The sequence below is a fragment of the Carettochelys insculpta genome, chromosome 2 (assembly GCF_033958435.1).
Source record: "Carettochelys insculpta isolate YL-2023 chromosome 2, ASM3395843v1, whole genome shotgun sequence".
Lineage (NCBI taxonomy): Eukaryota > Metazoa > Chordata > Testudines > Carettochelyidae > Carettochelys > Carettochelys insculpta.
Window position 1 is genome coordinate 131954419 of NC_134138.1, and position 22322 is coordinate 131976740.

The 22322-nt window shown below is 39.2% G+C and overlaps 1 protein-coding gene across 2 annotated transcripts in view; it reads left to right on the plus strand.

Annotated features, from left to right (window-relative positions):
* The window catches only part of BCL2 (BCL2 apoptosis regulator), a 164038-nt gene that overhangs the window by 126449 nt on the left and 15267 nt on the right, over positions 1 to 22322 (plus strand). Inside the window, exon 2 of one of the 2 annotated variants that reach the window (XM_074987777.1) lies at positions 8262 to 13948. The exons of the other annotated variant lie outside the window; for it this stretch is intronic. Coding sequence (XP_074843878.1) covers positions 8262 to 8396 — 135 coding nt within the window. The 3' untranslated portion in view covers positions 8397 to 13948. Of the gene's footprint in view, positions 1 to 8261; positions 13949 to 22322 lie in introns of those variants that run through there. 2 annotated transcript variants of the gene reach the window in all.

Below are 22322 nucleotides of genomic sequence, written 5' to 3' on the forward strand. Positions count from 1 at the left end.
TAGTTCCAAATGGACAATCTGCTAAGGTGAGAACCGTGCGTAAGTGCAGAATTAAGCAGCCTAATTTTAGCAGTTACGTGGGGAGGGGCAGTCATGCTGAAAACTCTTTCTTTGGGGGTGTTATTACTACTTCAAGCCAGGGGCTGCAACAGCAGTGCTGCTCAATTCTGGCCTAGTTCCAGCACCAGAACCTAGTTTAGCTTTCAACCCTGTAAATGCTGACAGGACTATTCCCAGTAGTAAAGTGCTTGCAGGCTTCGGCCCTTAGGTACTCCAGTGTGAAATACAGGCCTGTTCTGATTTGCAAGCTCATTTTGTCACTTTAAAACTGAAGTAAAAGAGTTGAGAATACAACGCCCCATAACATATTTAGTGTCTCTGCTTGAAAGAGTATGGCCATGCTGCCTCTTTTATCCTGAAATTTTGGGGTTCCTGGAATATTCCAGTTGGAAGTAGAAATAAATGGAGTTTCCTATTCTCTTTAATGCAGTCTTGTATACCTATAAGCACAAAGGCCTGCTGCTCCAAACACAGGAGAAACCAACAACAAGGAGCAGTTTCTTATTCTACAGCCCCAAAGCTCTTCTGTTAACAAACCCAAAAGGGTTCCTTCTACCATTGCCCAGGCTCACACAGTGCTGGGCTTTGTTAATTTTTGCCCCTGCCTTGCTCAGTTCACATATGTTTGGAGTTTCTATGTGTTCTTACCTTGCATACTCTCACCTGACCCCATTACCCTGTAGAACACCCCTCTCCTCCCTGGCTATGGTGTTAGTTTCTGGGCAGATTATATTAGGTGTTGCAAGAAACCAAAAGGCCTAACTCAAAAACAACTAGGATAAGTGAAAGATACAGTCAGACATCCATTTGATTCACCCTGTAAGATTTTACCCATCTTATAACCATAATAAACATATTTCGTGTATGTAATGGAAAATTTCAACTATCAGACAGGTAGCCGTGTCAGGCTGTAGCTTTGAGAACAAGAAGTAGTCTTGTGGCACCTCATAGACTGACATATTTTGGAGCATAAGCTTTCGTGGGCAAAGATCCGTTTCATCTGATGAAGCGGGTCTTTGCGCACGAAAGCTTATGCTCCAAAATATGTCAGTCTATAAGGTGCCACAAGACTACTTCTTGTTCTGGAAAATTTCAGTTAGCAATTACTTGGAGCTCATTTCCTCCTTCCAGCTGAAACAACAGAAAAATGTTGACACATATTTGCATATAGACTATCATGCTTCACCCGTTTTAAATCCCTCAAAACTCATTTTATACCCTCGTGTGGCAAAAACAGGAAGATGGGTTGAAGATCAGATTATTCTTTGTGGAACTGAGCTGCTTGGATATGTAGCTCTTTCTCCCTCCCGCATGTACATTCTGCTCATTTTCCAGTAAATCAGCTCCCCAAAATGAGCTGTCCTCTAGCACTCACAGTTTGCAGGTGAGCACAGTTAGGCCTGCCATTGTTTGTAGTGCTGTGGTTTTATATATTCAGCATACCCTCCTAAATCCAGTGATTACTGTAATCTTTTCCATCATTTAATATTGCTCCCCAAGGTGTCACATCATTAGATATCATTTACTGGACAATGCTGTAGCAGTGACATACCAGCTGATAGCCTGGTGCCAGAAGTATCTCATTTTCCAGGCATGAAAGCAAAACAAGGCAACTGCTACTGGGCCTGGGTTTTGGGAGGGAATTGCAGAACAATATGTAATTTAATTAGCAGAAAACACTAAGCCAGGTTACTTACGCATTTCACACACTGACTTGGTTTAACAATCATGCAGCCTAGATAGACCATTGTGTAGACCTCTGTGCAAGTTGACTTAGCTCCACCTTACCAATCACGTGGTTAACCAAACTGCATTAATCACTCTCCCTAACCAAGGGTTCTTTGCAGGTTTCTCAGAATAGTGGGTGAAATATCCTTTACTTGTCCCCTTCACCTCCAGTAAAGAGGAGACACACACAATCATGCCTAGTATAATACTTAGATAATTATTATTAATAAATTTGTAAGTGTAATCACCATTTTCTAGGGTCTGGAACATACAGAGCAAAACCACTTAATAGCTCTTGCAATCCGAGGGTCAGCTTTTGCAATCTTTATTTCCGTTGACTTTATTCATGCTGACTTGAAGCAGAGTTTTGCCTGAGTAAAAACTGCAAGATTTGCCTGACAATTTTGGAGTTATTAAGGCAAGTATTTACACTCACAGGTAGTGCAAATAAATAACAGTTATGCAAAGCCCCCTCATAAGATAGCTTGTCAAAATGGTTGGAAAAAGTGTTAATCTTACAGTTCGTTGGAGGAACCAGTACAGTAAACCCTCAAGTTACACGGGGGATTGTGTTCTTGCAACCTCCCTGCGCAACTCAAGTTTTCACATAAGCTAAGGGGAGATGGGAACTAGACTGCAGCCTGCTTCCTGGATCCCCTGGGAATGCAGAAGCCAGGAAACTGACCAGTCTCAGAGTGGTGGGGAGCCAGGAACCAAGGGGCAGCCTGGGACAATGACCAGCTCATGACTGGTCAGTTTCCCAGGTCCTGCCAGTACAGGGGAACCAGGAAGCAGGCTGCCACTTAGTTCCCAGCTCCCCATCCCTTATGAGAACCAGGAAACTGACCAGTGGCAGCCTAGTTCTCAGCTCCCCTGGGCTGGCGGGACCTGGGAAGCTGACCAGTCTCCCCTCCACTTGCTATGGCTGGTCAGTTGCCCGGGCACTGCTGGCCCGGCACTCCCAACCGGCTTCTGGACAGGGGGTCTGCGGGATCTCCCCTCACTGCCCAGCATTGCCAGCCCCCACTCTGTCAGGTGAATGCATGCATCTCAGGTGATTACTGTATGTCAGCAGTAGGCCTCAAGTTCACACTTTGGGCAAGCTGAGAGAGTCAAAGCCAATCTACTGCTATTCCTGGAAAATGGGAGATTAGAAAAATAATTGTAATATAGTGCTCTGATGTGTGGCACAGCAGGTAGAGGAACTGTAGGAGATAAAAACCCTATCACCGCAATAATGAACCCAATGACCCAAACCCATCCCCTGATGCGTGGTGGCAGTTGCTCGACACAGATTTAATTGCAGTACAATTCTTCTCCTTTGCAGGAGGATCTGGCAAGCATGCCAGGCAACATTTGAGCACTGCAAATGTAAAGCTGTTGGCCTTTGTAAATGTCAGGACCATGCAACACCAAAACCATGCACAACTGCTCTTATTTGCATATGTACTTAGCCTGCATTTACATAAAGACAATAAACTCTCCAGAAAAACAGCAATATGTTTGTTCTTTCATGTTCCAGGAGCTTTCTTGTCATCTGTAGGATGACATTTTAATGAGGTTCTGTTTTACAAGACACTGGCTCATTTAATTCATTCTCAAGCTTGCTCCTAAAGCAAAGGAATTATGAAAATGTCTTGGTAAGAAAAGCTACAAGGGAGAAGAGAAGTAACATTAATCCACTAATTCTTGGCATAAGCAGTTGTGTCATTCTCTTTAAAGCTGTGTCATACAAGGTTCGTCAAAAGCCTAGAATTTATGTTTTGTTTGTTTTGGAGTCACAGAGGGGGCAACATAAAATAGCTACAAGGCAATTCCCGTTCAGTGAAATGGAAGTCTCATAGTCACTTCATTCAACACAGTGCGGCTCAAGAGGATATCCTGTCAACCAATGATAACAAGGGAAATAAAGTCACTTCCTCACCAGCTGTTTGATTCAGGTAGAAAAAGGAAGTCCTTACTTCCTCATGTTTGCTCTGCCTACCAGCCCGTCATGCAGAGTGTGGCACTTAAGGTTTTTCCCTTTGTATTTTCAATAAAGAAAACGTGCATTGTTAATGCATCACTGGACTCAGTGTATGGGAAATATTTAGTTTTACACAGCCTAAAAAAGCCTAGCCCACCCCCACCTGACCAAGACAGATTGTGTAGCACTGAGGCTGAGCCTTTCTGAATTTGCACTAAGAAGAAGCGGGCAGCCAAGTGGACAATGCTGATTATCAGGGGCAGATCCTCTCCAATTCCTGTGGGTGTGTATGGTGGAACAGAAGTGTCATGAGGAGCCCCTTCTTAGGCTGGCCATGTAGAATATCACAGCCAAGACTTCCATGCAGCTTTGACAGTTTGGTAGCTACGCATGCACAGTTCCGGAGATCTACCAGCCAGTCCTTTTCCTGCTCTAGAGGAGAATGTGGTACAGACGTGAAGATTCCATCCCTCACTCACCACCTCTTCCCTTATGCAAAAATGAAGCATAATTTAAGCAGCCTAAAGTAAAAAGGTGGGTTTTGTTGTAATAGAAGTGTAGTAGGGTTCTATAGAAATTATGCTTAAACTGCCCAGAGAATTTAATAGAGAAAAAAACTCTCTCTAGGTTTTTCTTGAACTGTCTACAATGGGTACAACTTTCTACAAGTAACCATTTTCTATTACATTCTACAAGCCTTTTCAGTAAGCATTGCAGCTCTGCAGAGGTCCACCAAGCTCTGCATAGGATTTAGGCTTTGAGCTTGTGTGGGGGTGCAAAACATTTTTACCAAGGGAGAATATTCTCAGAGGACTTATAACACTTCAGGCTGTTTGTGTCAAGTAGGGTATAGGTTTAAAAAACACGCTTTAATCGGATCAGTTCAGATTACAGAAATCTAATTACAAGTGCTAATGTACGCGTACTTAAAAACAGCCCTAACTTGTGGAACATTCTGCGTAATTTAGGACTGCAGTATCCAATTCGATCACAACTCACCACATGTGGCGAACAGTACGCTGCGGTGTGGTAATTTGGTGCATGGAGCCATTAAAAGTGGCTCTTCCTAGCGTCACACAGAAGTGCTGCCTGCCTGTACCCATGCCACACCCCTGCTGGGAGAAGTGCTTGGCAGCTCCAGCAGACCCAGTCCCAGCCCCTCTGGTGGCTCCTCCAGCCCCAGCAGCTCCAGTGGCAGCTCTGGTGAATCACCAGCATTTATTTAGAGAAGTGGCTGGGGCAGGTTGTGGCAAATATAAAATTCCCATTGGACACCACTGGCTTAGTGTTCTCTTGGCATTAAAAACCATTTCACTGGGAGGAACCCTCCCCCCCCAAACTTTGTCGTTTTAATACATAAATGGGCATGTGTTTATTTAAAACAGGTCTGAAACTTAAACAAATAGTGACAGGCTGTTCAAACAGGCTTCGGAAATAAGCCTAATCAGGATGTTTGAGAAGGCAAAAGTGCAGTAAAAAGGCACCCATAAAGGAGCTACTTCCTAATATATTGTACAGAAACCATAAGACTGGGTTCATGTTATTATTACAATAGTCTCAGTAACAAACACTATTTTGTGCTGAACATTTTGTCCTATCGTTCCTTTTCCTGAGCCATAAATCAGGGCTTTTGCATTATGTTAATGCATCCCTCTAGTCTACTTTAATGCCAGGCATCAAGATTTCTCTCTACTGGAGTCCAAGCACTATCTTTTGTAATAAATTGGGCTGAGCTTCTGCTAAATATGGGAGGTTGGGGTGGAGTGATTCTGGTGTAACAGAAGTTTGATGTGGAATGCAGAAAGATTAACATTAAACACTTTTCCTGTGACTTGAATTTTCTCAGTACCATTTTTTCCCCAAATTTCCTTTATTCTTTCCCCACAGTTTTACTGTTGCATCTTGAACTTTGTCCTTGTTGTACTTTATAAGGCTTGTTCTTGAACTCCTTACACTGCCAAAGTTACCACTGAAATATAAGCAGTCCTGTAGCACCTTAAAAGACTAACAAATTTATTTACTGGGTAATGAGCATTTGTGGGTCCAATCTGAAAATCTGAAGTGGGTCTTACCCATGAAAGCTCATTACTTAATACATAAATGTTAGTCTTTAAAAGGTGCTATAGGACTGCTTGTTTTCTTTGTTTGTTTTTGGTGAAGCTACAGACTAACATGGCCACCCCAATAACTCCCATTGAAATATGAGAGTCTGGTGGGTTTGCAGGATTCAGCCCAATCTGTATAATTTGCTGCAGTCTGTGTTGTCTCACAGTCTTAAGGAGGATTAGTAAAAGATACATTTTGGAAAAAAAGTACAGCACAGTGAGAGCGTTTGACAACGCAACAACAAAACAGTGAAACATTAAGAACGACACTGATAACGTCTTGTTTCTGAAGTTAGGTACACAAATAGAAGTGGCTGGATTTTCTCAGGCCTCAGAGCTTCTAGGGAACCATCAATAAAATCCGACTTAAATCCATATTTAAGCACCTACATATGAGTACCCAACTTCAGAAGTACAAGTTTGAAAATACTGGCCTAAAGGAAAACAATATAAAGGTGCATTTTCTGTACACAGTCAATCTTTGGGTCCCACCACCCCCTAAATCAGGCAATACACCCTCTGAAATCAACAGGAGTTTTGCCTCAGTAAAGGGTGCTGGATTCACTCCAGTATTACTATTTATAAAGAGAAATTGTGGAACTAGACAATTTCTCCTTTTAAGTACATCTCCCTCAGAGACAAACTTCTACTGAAAAGGATTTGGATAGAAAAATGTGAAAAACGTACACGCCCTCTTGTGGCAAAAAACACTAATCTTTCCTTTCTTCCGATAATAGCTAGTGAGATCGAATGAGAAAGGATAGCATAAAGATACTATAATACATCCACATCTTTTGGAGAAAACACAGCATAATTGGAAAGGTTTATTGTTATTTCATGTAATTTACACTGTTTTTTTTACTCCATTAGTGGCTGTAATTTATAAATGCAAACATTTCAGGAGACTGTTCGCTTTGTATAATTTGTAACATTCTAAATGGCTGAAGACATTTCGCAGGAAGTGCAACTGAAAAAAGGGAATGTTTATTTTCTACCACTAACTGAAACCCTGCCACCAAAACCTTTAAAAATAAGGGTAATAGTTAGCAGTATCTATCAATATCTGGGTTGCAGAGCACAGGAATTACATCAGGAAACTGTGAACCACAAATCTATTCCAAACTATCAGCTTCATCTGAGACATTGTGAAAATTTTCTAACTTCTCTTCATTTGGCTACTCTGAGGGATAGAAGGCTTAATTAACATCTGTAAAGAGCTCTGAGCTCCTTAGGGTCAAATTCAATGTAAGTGCGAAGTGTGACTAATAATTTCAATGCACAAATTGTATTCACAATTCACACAGAATCTGGATACGTTCTAAACTTTTCCTCTTTTTCTCCAGGGTCTAGATGTTTTTGACATCTTTTATTAAAAAGGTCAACTTCTTGTCCATGAAACAATTTTCTATGTAATTGAGAGACTAGAAATATCTAACAAGAAAGTATATAAAGCTCAGCATGTTCACAAAATAAAAGCCATCATTCATCAAAAAGAAATTTGCCTGCCTAAGTTTGGTTCCTAACTCTATATTTACAAAGTAAACAAAAGTGGCCTCGTTATCAGAAGTTCTGAGCACCCATAAATACTAGTGGCATAAAAGGGAGCTGAAGGCACTCATAGTTACTATATGCATTATACAGGTTAAATCTCTCTCGTCCGGCACCCTCAGGACCTGACTGGTGCCGAATGAGAGAATTTGCTTGACCATGGGAGGTCAATATTATCTATATAGATAGATTATTATCTATCTATCTATCTACCTACCAACATGTCTACTGCTTACGAGGCTCTTAGAAGCTGTTTAGGGGTAAATTACAGTTCAGAATACTGGAGAGCCAGGACTAGTGGCTGTAAACAACCTTTAATGAGACCACGGGGAACTTGGTCACACCTATGATAAGTGGATGTCTGGCTAACTAAAATCATGCCAAATTAAAGACGTTGCCAGATGAGAGATTCAACTACAGTAGCACGAGGAGCCCACTGTAGTAGGCGCTGTACAGCAGATGATTTTTGACCTAAAGTACTTAAAATTTTAGTAGCATTGGCTACATCTACACTATCCCAACACTTTGAAATGGCCATGCAAATGGCCATTTCGAAGTTTACTAATGAAGCGTTGAAATACATTCTAATGAGGCACTGAATATGTATCAGTGCTTCATTGGTAAACGTTTGGGATAGTGTAGACACGGCCATTGTGTATGCTGACATGGTTCCTGGGTTACCTACATGTGTGAAAGAGCTCATTCTTTGTGCTTTTCTTAATTTTACTGAATAATTTGAGTTTACCATTATTAACGTAGCTTTAATGAACAAACATCTTTTTTTTCCTGTCTGTATTTCATATTCTTATGGATTCTCATTTTTTTTTTTTCTGTTTCTCTTTCTCCCAATACAGGATGCCTTTGTGGAATTGTATGGCAGAAATATGAGACCTTTGTTTGACTTCTCCTGGATCTCTTTGAAGACTATTCTAAGTCTGGCTCTGGTTGGAGCTTGCATTACTCTTGGAGCTTATCTTGGACATAAGTGAAGTCAACCATATAACCATGGATTACAAAAGTCTTACAAAACAATAAAATAATATGTTTTTTTTTTCCAGTAGCACAATGATATTAGTTTTATGAACAGAAGTTTTTCGCTAAATATAAATCAGCTATTACTGCCAAAGGAGGTATCATTTATTTTTTACATTTCAGGAAACAAAGTTATTTATTAAAGATATTTACATTTAACTTACTATTTTCAGAAATTCTACAAACAATTTATATTCAAGTATCACATAATATTGTTATTCATTGTAATGAGCCGCAAACATCTTGAGCTTTTTAAAAATGCATCTGGATGATATAAATATACTGACAAACACCTACCTGCTTTCTCTTGGGGGAGTATTTACTTGGGCTGCTTTACGGTGTGTAACTATGGTCAATTTCCTTACAATTGCTCACAGATTCAAGGAGATAGGATTCTAAAAAAGTCAGAGGAAGTGAAATTAGAATTGTGTTCAGCTGGCACGTACTGAATTAGTGTACAATTCAATATGGTACATACTTGGTGTCAGAATAGCTACTTCTTTAAAGGACAGCAATCTACTGGAGTCTCCTGACAGGACAACAGTTTGAAATACAATTGCATATATTCTATGTAAATGTTTCAGCTACCAAATTGTGCCAATACATCATAACCATAACAATATCGTCTGATAGCTTGAAATGATGATACGTCAATTCAGAAACTCTTTATGAGCAGATGAAATGAAATCCTTTGGACATGCAAGAAATTACTGTTTCAGTGATTTACTCAGCAGCAAAATGTCTTTCCCAGCTCCATACACAGGAACCATGAGACCATAAGAGCCTGCTTCTACAGAGCACAGCTGGAGTCCGGAGTCCTGACTTGTGTCCCATTTTAATGGGCTTGCAACTGATCCTCACCTGTTTACTTGCTGAGCTCCTCCAGGAGTTTGAAACCAATTCAGTTTGGTCTCTTAATTCCTGAAGGTTGAAAAAAGGTTTAAATTTATTGGACAAGAAAGAAACCTCATCTGAGTTCCAGATTAGCTCTAACTATACTTGTTTATCAAACTGGGCACCAAAAATCACATTAATAAAAAAGATGTCAGATGATCTGTATTCTTCCCCCACCTGACTCTTTACCCAAAGTATTTCATGGTAATAGAAGACGTAAGACTTCCTATAGAAATAAAGAAGATGAATTTATCCTAATCTTTTAAGATGGACAGAGACTCACAGACATACAGATTCCTTAGGTGCCTGTTATCACTTCCGCGGAGAATAAGGAGGGGGAAAAGATGGTCTGAGTTAGCTTCTCAAACAATAACTGCAATTTAAATAAGATTAATTAAGAATATTTAATACACAGCTTTATAGTGTCTTAAGATATACGGTTGCAGGATTTATGCAGTCATGTCAACATACTTCAAAGTGGGCTTTTATAAGCTTTTGGCTTCTGTGAATTCCACCTTAAACCTCCAAGTCAAGTGTTTTTATTTTTGTACTATGAAACTTTCAAAGTATGAAATTTATAGCTAACTGTACAGCCAGGGGCAAGTTAGATATCTCTGGATAAAGGTACAGTAACAACATACTAGTATTTTTCAAAGTGAAAAAATACAATGAAAAACTGTATAGAGTCAGCCTTGAGATTTCAATGATATAACTGTGGCATTAAATGCAAACTGTCTGCAGTAATTTAGGAATGTAATATGTTCATTGTTAAAGCTGTAATTGATGTCATGTCTTCAAAGCTGCTTGTTTTTAGATTTGTGCATCTCATCATTTTTATTGCTATTTAGTCATGGCACCCACACTTTCTATGGGCAAAGATGAAGTCAGCCTTGCATTTCAAATCTGAAATTATTTTAATTTTAAAGAAACATGTTTCTAAAGAAAATGTGATTTGTTTTTAAACTCTGCTGAGTAAAAATACCTGAAATGTTAAAACTGTGTGTTTGTGCAAGGCACTTATGAAAAGTATTTAACGTAGGGAACCACATATTAGGAATTGAAAATGGGCTTGGTTTTCCCACAGATTTAATTTATGGAGAGCCAGGTACAAAGCTGAACAAGAACTGGCACTATGCTAGTGTTTCAATCCACATTTATTAATCTAATCTTTATTTTAGTGTGTGCCCTTTAACCCCCCTCCCATTAAAGATAATGAATTATTTGACCTTGAACTTTTACAATGTTGAATTGTTTATTGCAGGTTTACAGTATCAAAACATAAAAAAAGAGTAACTATAAATTCCTGTGCTGCTATACTACCAAGATAATTTGGATAGAGTTTATTTTGGCGTATCCTCCAGTAGCAAGATTTTTTTCAAAGCTGCTTTAGAAGTAATATGAAGTAGTTACATTACAGAGATGATTATGTAGATGCTGCCGGTTTGTGTTCTATTGTATCTATTCACTGGGATTCCCAGCATATTAGTTAATAAGTTTAAAAAGTCATGGCAACTGTTAATGGTTATTTTATTAAATAGATAATGGAGCTTTCCCATCCTGACTGCAGAATTGTACAACATTGTGGCTGCATTAGCTGTAAGGATAGTTGATGATGCATATATTATTAATCACTATACTAGAAACGTTGAATGTATATAAAAGCTTGTTTTAGAAGAGCTCCTTCAACCCTCTTCCTTTCCCCGTTATTTCTGTCTCTTCCATTTTCTTTGTTACCATATGAACCAGAAATTTCCCTACAAAATGCGAGGCCTTACTCCAAAACTACATTCCAGTTAAAAATCACTTCTCTCTGATCAGTTCAGGAAGGCAATCCCATAGTTGCACTTCTACAGTTACTTGGCTGTGAGGAAGATGTGTGAAGCAAAGAGAGGAAATGGAGATGTTTCAATGAACTATGACCAAGGATAATAGTGTATGTGAGATTTGGCCAACCTTCCTCTAGATGAAAAGAAAATGAATGATAGGCATTGAAGATAAACAGAGCAAAACACACACACACACACACACACACACACACACACACACACACACACACACACACACACACACTGTGTCACCATTTTGTTGTTTCTTTAATTCTTTTTGGCTTTGATCTTCAATAAAGAAAACGTTTTCTTAAACAAAGCAAATTTTCATAAGTTCAGCTAAGATTTGTTCCATGATGTTCAGATAAGTCCCTTTGGCTTAACCCTTTCTTTTCTGAAAAATTCCTGAGTTTTACAAGAGGTATTCAGATTTTTCCCCTGATTTTCATCCTACTTTTGTAAGAGACAAATAGAAATAATTTTTTTTAAAATCAGGAAAATACTATACATTGTGTGAGCTACATGTATTATTATGGATATGGATATGTAAAACTGCCTGTTGAAATAAGGCTACATATTATTTTAAAAGAGGCACACAATAAACAAACGTACAAGCATGCAAGTTCTGAAGTATGTGTGCATGCGAACATACTGATGAGTCTCATGCCTATCATATACATATTTCAAACTGCTAGCAGATAACAGTTTAAAGATATGACACACTGAAATGGGAAGAAAAAAAACCTGTATCAAAACACATTTCAGAACACAAGCAAGTATTCAAATTAAAAACAAAAACAGGAGAAAAAGATGAAACTGAGTATACACACTGCAAAAGGTGTGGCCCAGCTATCAAATATAAATGTTTATATGCTAAAAGTTCTAAGTCTAAAACAGTAAACTGTTTATTCAATTGAAAAAGTTTAATCTGTGGATAAGATAAGTATTGTTTTCTTAAACTCAGAGGTGGCATTGTATTTTGAGCTCTGTAGCAAGCCACACTAATAAATAAAATTCAAAGCATTAAGCTACTGAATACTACTTTGCCCCCAGTTTTTCAGTCCAGAGTAAACCCCGACATGTACCCAGAAAAATTAATATTTTTGTACTGATTTTCATCTGTTTTGGTTGCAGTGGTAATAAACACTGATAAATCCCAGATAAATACTAAACACAAAAAGCCCTAAATACAAAGTAAATAACTATTCTAAACCAAGGGGAAAGAGCCTAAAACTAACTATTGCAAAATCACTAGAGACGGGATAGTTCAGACATTGGCTCTGACAAGGGAATAATGTCTGTTGTCGTAATTGAAGCAACAGAAAAAAAGAGGGATAGTGGGGGCTGAAGGCAGTTAAAGTGGGGTTTGTACACATAGTCCAGTATGATGGAGAAGCTTGGACACGATGGCCCAAGAAGTAGATTTCAATCAATCATCTACATGTTTGTGGATTAACCCATAATTACAATTAATATAATATTTTCTTAGTTTCCTGTTCTGATCTCTGACACACAGCTTTCAGGGGGCTGCTTTAATATAGCACAACAGCTGTAGACTGGAGTAATTCCTCTGGAAACAGACTTTTGCATGGGAAGGTTAATATAGTATGCTATAGGTGCAGGTTATGGGGCACAATCTCCTTGTGCTTGCATACACAAACCCTCCACTCACCTCTGTGGGAGTTCCAAATATTGGTGTGGTTGGCTGTGCATCTGCAATAATTTAATATCCTAAAAAATGCTGATGAAAAGTGAGATGAAGTTGCATGTGTAAAGATCTTGTTTTGTTTTGTTTTTTAATTTTTTTAACAAAATAACAAATGGGTTAATGAGACCCAATACCACCTATGAGAAGTTAAACATTTTTGGATTTATTTTTTGAGACTGCAAATATCCTTTGGAGGCAGAAATATTCAGTTTTCTTTTGTATTCCTACATAGCTTTAAAACAAAAACGAAAAATAGGAAGACAAAGGAATCAATCTAATCTAAATTAGCTTTTTTTTTTAAAATGTGCTTCTGTGCTAAAACTTAATGCATCTTTATCCTGGAATTGAATCCTTACAATCAAGTTATAAAGCATTAAGAATGCCCAACACACAACAAATCATGTATATTTTTATTTAAGTATCATTTTTCTTTTGAATATCTGAGTTTGAAATATCACCAGTGTCATTGTATATGAGCAGATATAGTTTATCCATTATCTTGGATGATGTATGTAAGGTAAAGTAGCTTGCAAGTTTATCATTGTTTAATATGATTACATTGTTCTTTGTGTTTAAATCGTTATAAAAACATGTTGCCATTAAGCTTTCAATGTCTGTCTAGTTAATATTGTGAAGAAATAATAAACTACACTGTGAGTTACTTGTTCTGCATTTGAATTGTTAACATTTTACTTTTTCCTCTAATTAGCAAACATCTGATGGTGTGAGGTTGTGAATATTTGAGTGCAGTCTCTACTACTGAGTAGCTATGTTGACATACTAGGCTGCATATTAAAACCATCATTCTGCAATAAGCTCTGTGGAAGCAGTTCCAACTCATGATTTTAATTACAAATCTCTTCAGATTTTGGTGATTTTTCTGTAGTCCAAGATACAGGAGTCATGTGAATTGGGTTTCTAGCTTTCATGGCTGCACAATGCGAGAGGGCAAACAGAACTTCAAATGTGTGTTTTTTAAAATCTTGTAATTTTTTAAGCTGATGTCATGATTTTTGGGACTCAACTTATGATTTCTGAACACCTGAGACTGAGGTGGACTCCAGCATCCAGACCATGCACTTTGTTAATTCAGGTGTCTGCCTATACAGAGATCATGGCAGAATTGTGCTTTAAGTGCTCACAGGACTAACCCTTAAGATTTATTCAGCGGGTTTGGTTTAGCGATCTCAATTTCTGTTTTATCCTACCTGGGTCTTCTGTAATAATGGGTTTGGAGCCCAGCAAGCACGTCAGTTCAGTTTTCTTTCTTCCAAGCTGGATAAATCAAGTAACATGCAAATTAGGATCTTCCACAGGAGATTAGAAAACAAACAGCTCAAAAAGGGGCCATATGAGCTCAGATCCCCTTTCTAAAGCCAGCAGTGTCTTGGTGCAGTCAAAAGGAGAATCCTGCCATAATGCAACAAGAATGGTCCTAGAAAGAGAATGAAATGTAAAAGTTTTCCGTAAGTATAATAAAAAGCGTATTAGCAGCTCAAACAATGACACAAATTCCATTCAAACATTTTTATTCAAATTCTTTCTGCTCTGGAGCCCAAAGTTGAGTTGGGGACCATGGTGACAGACACAATATAGAGAATCAGAATTGAACAGAAGTTGTCAAAAGAAAATGACATTTGGTAAAAGTTATATTTTAGAGACTCTTAATTTTCAGAGGTCATTCAAGGACCCCAGACATCAAGGCTCACCATCCAGTGTTTGACAAGCCACCACTTTGTGACTACAGGAGGCAAGTAAACCTCACATTTTAGAACCTGTGGGCCATGAATGATTTTTGGCTCTACCGTTCATCTAGCTGCTGCTTTGCTGAACAAATTTTTACTCCATTATAAAGGTACTGAAAAATTATAATAGTAGGATTAACTTATCTTAAGAAGAAATATATTTTGGTTATTCTTACAGGTTTGTGGCCATAATCAATACTCTCCATGGGTATTGAGAACGTTTGCAACTTACGGACTTAGTTGAATTGGCCCTTAAGAGGTGCGAGGGGAGTTAGGGAGGCAACTCTTTTCTAGCATTGAATCTGACATGTGGAAAGTGATCATGTAAGTTTCTGTACTAGAGGGGAAAACATATGCAAACTATCCCAGTGTCTGCCCATTCCACAGACTCTCCTTCCTCTTTTGTGAACATTGGTTCCTTTCTGAAAGGCTAAAAGCTGAGCATCAGTAATTGCATTAGTGTCCTGGGAAGTAGTGGAATAAGAGGATGAAATGAGCAATGAAGGAGAAATAAGATCTGACTTGAGGCAGAGTGCATTGTGGACCTGACAACCAAAATATGTTTTGACTGTCTGCACAATACTCAATACCAACATGAGAGTCCACTCAGAAAAACCTTGAATACACAGAAAATTTTGCCAGCCCTGTATTAAATAACCAGTATTGTCTTTTAAGCTTGTGCATTTTTAAATCAAGAGACTAAAAATTGTATTTTGTGAAATTCAACCCCGCACAGAGATACAGAACAAAGGTTACACCCCAATATTAGGGCCTTTGTCTTATATAGGCAACCATTACCCACCCCCCTCCCAACTTTTCACACATGCTGTTTGTCACGTTACTGGTAAGACAAGTACAAGAAGTTAATTTAGCAATCTAGTAGACAAAAAAAAAAAAGGCAAATTAACACTTCAAACATCTGATCACCTGATTGAAACACCCAATATGAAGAAGTTGGTAGTAAAAGCAGATATAAAATGGCCCCCTAAAATGGCCCTCTAAAAATTTAAGGGATGAAAATGACTGGACAATTAGCAACCTTACCTTAGCATCCTTCCTTCAGATAGTGCAAAGGAGGTGGGGGATGTGCTTCCTTACCAGATAATCAAATATTAAAAGCTATGTAGTTACCACTGACCATTACCTAACCAATGACACCTCCTCATCACCAATACTGTAACATTAAAAAAAGCTTGCTGTTCTCCATCAGGGCTCATTCTTATGAGATGCTGAGTGCCTGCAACTGCTTATTGACACCAGTTCCAGCAGAATGCACTCAGCACTCACACGTGCACAGCACTATGCAGGACTCAGCAGCAAAATATAGCACAGGCCTTGAGAATTGGAGAATACTTTTTGATAAAATCCCAAAATGACCAGGTGATGAAAATCCCTCAGACTGAAGTCAAGTTTTTGTGTGATAATCTGGAAAAAAAAATTAGTGGGTTGCAGGGAGAGCCTGAAAATCTATTTGTGGCACCAAGATCTTTTTTATATCTGATAAGGAAATATGAATTCTCCATCCTCAAAAATTGGGCTCTGATACAACTCTGTAGCTGGTCATACATAGATACTCCCACTGTGGCAACTTCTGTATCTTCCACTGTGACACAGTAAAAACCAAAACTATTGCAGTTAACTCACCTCTTTTGCAGGGTTTTCCCGATTTGTTTCATCCAACAACAGAGCGACCCAGCACCTGAATCTAGCAATGCAAAACTGTTCAAAATATCTGAATGACAATTTTGGAAAGCCACCTTTTACAAAATCACAAATGCTGCTATCATTGGTAGTGCCCAGCAGCCAGTGGAAAAGAGACACTGCTTGGCTATACTGAGGATTCTGAACACAGACAAATCCATCAGTTCCTCCAGTGCCTCCCAGGCCAACTAAGAGACAGTGCTGCCCAATTTCACCACACAGTTACATGACCCAAGTTCTGGCCTGGAAGGGATTGCTGACTGCGTTACAGAATCCTCATCTAGTGCTTTTAGCTAACACTGGCAGAAAACCAAGGTGCTCACTCATTAGGCTGTAAATTAGCGTTGCCAGGGGATATTGGCTCACATGGCTCAGACTTTTATTTGCCAGCTGGAGTCTAATTTTGAATTCCCTCTACACCTGGGGATAAAACAGGTGAGGTGTTTGGACCTTCTCCGCATTACTTTCATAATGGTTTCCACTGCCACTCTCCCTCCTCCCCCACCCACGCACACCTTTTAAATGCTTCAGGTTTTCTGCACTCACAAAAGCAGATGTTATTTCTCTAAAGTAACACGTCAGTATTGCAACCATTTATCCCATTTGGTAATTCAATTGCACTTCACAAAACACAAATGCTTCTCTGACAAGCAGCTTTAAGAAAACCAGTTACTGTAGTTTCTACTTTAAAACATGGATGAGCATTAGGCACAGATTCATTCTAAACAAATGTACATGCTATAAAGTCCTTTTTACCCTTTCATAACATCTCTGTCATCTGAATAGGTTTTCTGTGCCAGACTCAACACTTTATACCTGATCATTTAGATCATCATTGCTGCAAATGTAAACCAAAAAAGGAGTGTAACCATTATTTAACCATTTAAACCATGGATTCATTTAAATCCATTTTCAACCATGAAGCAGAAGCACCCCTAGTACCCATTAAACTGAGTCACAGGTGCCATTCTGGATCTAAGACTGCATCTACACTATGAGATAAATTCGAATTTAAGGCAGTTAGCTTGATATTACCATGTGACTGTCATCAACATAAATACCATTAGCTCAATTTAGGGAGCACCAATATTGATATCATATTGTTGGAACCTGCTGGGTATAGCATCAAGCTCAAATTCAAAAGTTTGATTGAAGGCCAACATCCACGACAAACTGATTTAGATTTTTGGGGAACAGTACATGCCACACAAGAGTGCCGTATGGACAATTAGGCTACATCTACACAGAAAAGTTTTTTCAAAACAACAGCCATTATTTTGACATAACACTGTAAGAATCTACACTATGCACATGCTATTTCAAAATGAACTCAAAATAACAGGCGCATTATTTTGAATTTTGTAAACCTTACTGCAGGAGGAATAATGCCAATTTCAAAAGAGCAATTTTGAAACAGGCCCTGTTAAGACACGGAATAGTGTTATTTCAAAATAAAGTATTTTGAAATAGGCACTACGTGTTCAAACATGCTATTTCAAAATGCATTCTTGTGTGAAGCTATGTTATTTTGAAATAAGCTATTTTGGAATAGCTATTCCAGAATTGATTATTTAGAAATAATGATCCTGGGTAGCTGTACTGTTAGTGTGCCCATTCCTCTTACCTAGATAGTTCTTGGGCATTTAATTTAAAACTTTCCTAAATCTTTGCAAAACGCTCATTTCCTTATCAGTCTTTTTGATATTCCAATACAACAACAGGAGATGGTAGTGGAAGGAGAAGATTTTAATGATATTTTATTCCTTTTTTATTGTGGAATATTTTTAAAGAGCTGAAGCTTTTTTTGTTAAAGAACAGCTGAAAGAAATGTCACTTTTTGAGGAATAGAGAAGGATGATCTGATGTCTCATTTTAAAGCTTGGGGCTGCCTGTGATCTAAATTACAGTTTTCTGCAGTGCTGAAGCCTGGTACATCATGACACACGTTCATGGCAGAGAGATTCATGAAAGATTTCACTCTTCTAAAAATCAATACTCACCAACATTGCTCTATTAATGCATCTTGGTTTTCTCCTTCCAACCACATATAAAAAGAAACCAAAAAATATCTAAAATCAAATGTGTTTGTCATGACATCATAACTCGCTCAAATGTCAGTGAAAGACCTATTTTTTTTAATCACACTCAATTATCGGTACTTCCAAGAAAAGCTGTCCATGAGCTCAGAACCACAAATGAAAAACTTCTTTTCATTCCCAGAACATTATATCTGTTAGTCACATTGATTAATCAAATTAAATAGCATGAGTCATCAATGACTGTGGTATAAACACACACTCATATCACAAATCATGTCAGATATAAGAATTACCTTTATTGTTGACGAGAGACCTAACAACACTTGTCTAACCTGTGAATATCTCAAGACAATAGTCTCATGCTAGGTACACAGTAAGGGTCAACTCTTCTAAAATGGTCAGCATTCACCCACAAAAACAATGGGAGCTGTTGTGTGTGGAGCTCTTGGACATTTCACTAACTCACTTGGTCACATAAATAGGAGCTGTAACCGCTGAACTCTTCTGAAAATCCAGAGAGACACATACAATTTAATTCTTCTGCCTAAGACAATATATCATTCAGAACTATTTTTGGATCAGACTCAGCCCTGTCACTTGATCTTTTATTTCCAACATAAGACAATCTCTCAAGTGTGCAAATCATCATTAATGACAACCAGTAATCAATCTCTAACACAATCTCTATGACAAAAGTGCTTCACGATCACAATCAACAGAGGAAATTGGTAACAGTGCTTCTCAGTTTCCATAATCAAACAGACCATACAACTCTAGCATCAATATATGTTCATTTCAGGGGAAAAAAAATTACAGTAGGATTAAAGATATGTTCACCCACCCCCTCACCGTCTTGTCCACTAGGGGCTCAATCCTATTAGGTGCCAAGGTCCCACAACTTTTGTTGAAACCACACAGGCCACGTCTACATTAGAGTGAACTATTGACAGAAGTTGCCGTTGGAAGAGATCTTCCGACGAAAGTTCTGTCAACAGATTGCAGATCAGTCTATCGATCTGCTCTGTCAACAGAGAGCAGACAGACTGCCCGGCTGCTCTCCTGACAAAACGGCCAACTGGAAGCACAGCAGACAGGGCCTGGTGAGCTGGAAGCCCTGTCTGTCAACAGAGGGCTCCCTGGAGTGTCCACATGGCTTTCTTGTCTACAGATTTTGTCAAGAAAGATATTCTGCTTCATGGGGGAGAGGCAGGAGGCTGTCAACAGAAGTGCCAAGTCCCGTCGAAAGTATGTCAACAGAATGCATTTTTAGTGTGGACGCTCCGCAAGTTCTGTCAACAAAACATCTGTTTTGTCAACAAAACTCTCTAGTGTAGATGTACCCACAGAGTTGAGGGTACTCCGAACTGCGCACCCTCAAGCGCTTACTGAGCTTGAGGAATCAAAAAAAAAAAAAAAAAAGCACAACAACCCACAGACTATAGGAACTATGCAGTATAAATGCTGAACGGAGGAGCATTTGACATAGAACATAAGATTAGTACAAAGTTGTTCATGAAACATATCTTAATGTCTTATGGATGGATGACCTCCAAGGAATATTGTCATACCCTTCTTATGTGAGCCTCTTCCTTCTGTAAGAGTTTGCAGAGTTCATAATCTAATTTTCCACACGCTATATTTTTCAAATGAGACTGCTTCTGTGTGGTTGTCTGTATATACAAGTAACTAAAGTGTAGTTGATGAACATTTTATTGTTGCAATAAAATAATTCAATAATTTATTTTATGTATGATTTTTTAACATGCAAGTGAAAAATGTTATTTGCCCGTTCATAAATATTGCAGTAATCACCTTTTTTCTCATTTATATTATTGATCTAGTATTTGAAATATATTAATACCACCATTGGCATGATTTTATAGGTTCAATACTTTTCTAATAGGATTAAACTCCTACCTAGCAACTATCATTAAGACTTGTGAAATTCAGTATGACTTTTCAAATGGGAATATTTTAATATACACTACACGTCACTAGGTAAATAACTGATGCCATTGGATATTTTACCTTTTCACTGAGAGACTATTCAGCCTTTAGAAGATAGATCTCAACATTCGTACATTTATGAATGCCAGAAGCCAAAATTCATGAAAATGCCTACCAAAAGCCCTCTGATCAGGACTCTCCTGCACTTACTTCTCCTCCTGGCCTTTGTCAGAGGTAGAATTTCATCATGCTGGGACTGGCCACGTCGCTCCTTTGAACTTATCAGTACAACGGTTTTACACCCCTTATTTCCATTCCCACCACCGCATTTCCACCACTATCTAGGAGTACTGGTCTGATGCTGCACATCTGGTTTTAAGAGAACTCCCTTGACAGTAAATTACAGATGATTCACTAGCAAGGGAATTACCCTCAGGGCAGGAGCTAATGACGCTTCCTGAAAGACAACTTGAGGGCCAAGAATCACCATCTCCCTGCAATTTCCTAAGGCCTGGTCTACACTAGATTAGGTCAAATGTAGGTGTCTTAGGTCTATTTTCTAAGCATTCAGTCCACGTTACATGGTCCGTTCCACAAACTTCAAGGGCCCTAAGGTTGACTTCTATACTCGTGCTTTTCACAAGGAGTAATGCCAAAAATCAACCTTGAATAGTAGACTTTAGGGTAATGCAAACTAAGTGTTGTGAAATTTGACATTCTTGGCCTCCTGGAGGTGGCCCACAGTGCCCAAATCTGCCACACTGGCCAACACTTTCAGCTCTACTGCTCTCCAGGTGTCCCGGAAACAGCTTGGAAAATGTTGAATTTAATTTCCTTTTTGGCCAGCACCATGCAGGAAGTACATCTCAGCAGCACATCTAGACATGAATTCCCATGGTCACAGACAAGCTCCAGTATGCAGTCAGCAGGAGATCCAGGCTCTTCTTGATGGAGGGAAGGGAGTAAGGGATGAAGCTGTGCTGGCAAAAGTACAAAGCAGCAAAAGGAACACCAATGCTAAGATCTCCCAGGGCATGGTGGAAAAAGAACACATCAGGGATAGCCAGCAGTGCCACATGAAAATAAAGGAGCTCAGGCAGGCATACCAGAGTACAAAGGAGGCAGATGGACATTCTGGGTCATCACCACAAACATGTTGCTTCTATGAGCAGCTGCCTAGTATTGCAGTGAGGGAGGGCGGGGGAACCCAACCATGTCCCCACACAGTCTGTGAATGCTTCCCAAAGGATTCTTCAGACAGCCTCTGGCAATGAGAAAGAAGATATGGATGATGAAAAAGAGGAGAATGCCAACAATGGTCAGCAGGTGAATGGAGCAACTGATCCCACGGACAGCAAGGCACGTTCTTGTAACATCCCCTCCTCCCAGGACATTTCACAGCCAGACTGTGATGACGGAGAGGGCATCTCTGGTGCGTTCTCATTTTTAATCATGCTACAGGTGGGTTAAGGCAATTGGGTGTGATCTGGGGTGGGCACTGTACCTACACAGCCGGGGGCAGAACAACTTGTTAATGTGTCTGAGGATGGAGTGTTGATTCTCCTCACACATCTCCATAAAGCTCTCAGACAGTTAATCTTAATTCTTCTCATGAGGTTTTTGGGGAAATCTGCCTTATTCTCACCTCCATAAGAAGACACCTTTCCTCGCCAAGCCAGCAATAAATCATCTGGCATCATGGCACCACAGAGCAGTGCAGCATACCGACCAGCCTCCTGCCCACATTCAGTTAGCACACATTCCTTACCAATGCTCGTTATTCTAAGGAGGCTAATAGCTCTCTTTGCAACCTAGAGGAAGCAAGGGAAGGAGTGTTAAGCTATAATGTTAGCACAAGCTGCTCTGGAATGACTGGATCACCCTCCGCCCCTCCCTGGGCTGCTGGGAGAAGGGAAACTTCTGCTGTCCAAGCCAAGATTGGGGATGGGGGGGAAGCACATGCCAACTGTGAGAGACAAAAAGCCCCAATAGCAAAAGCCACACTGCTATGTCTTCCCACCCT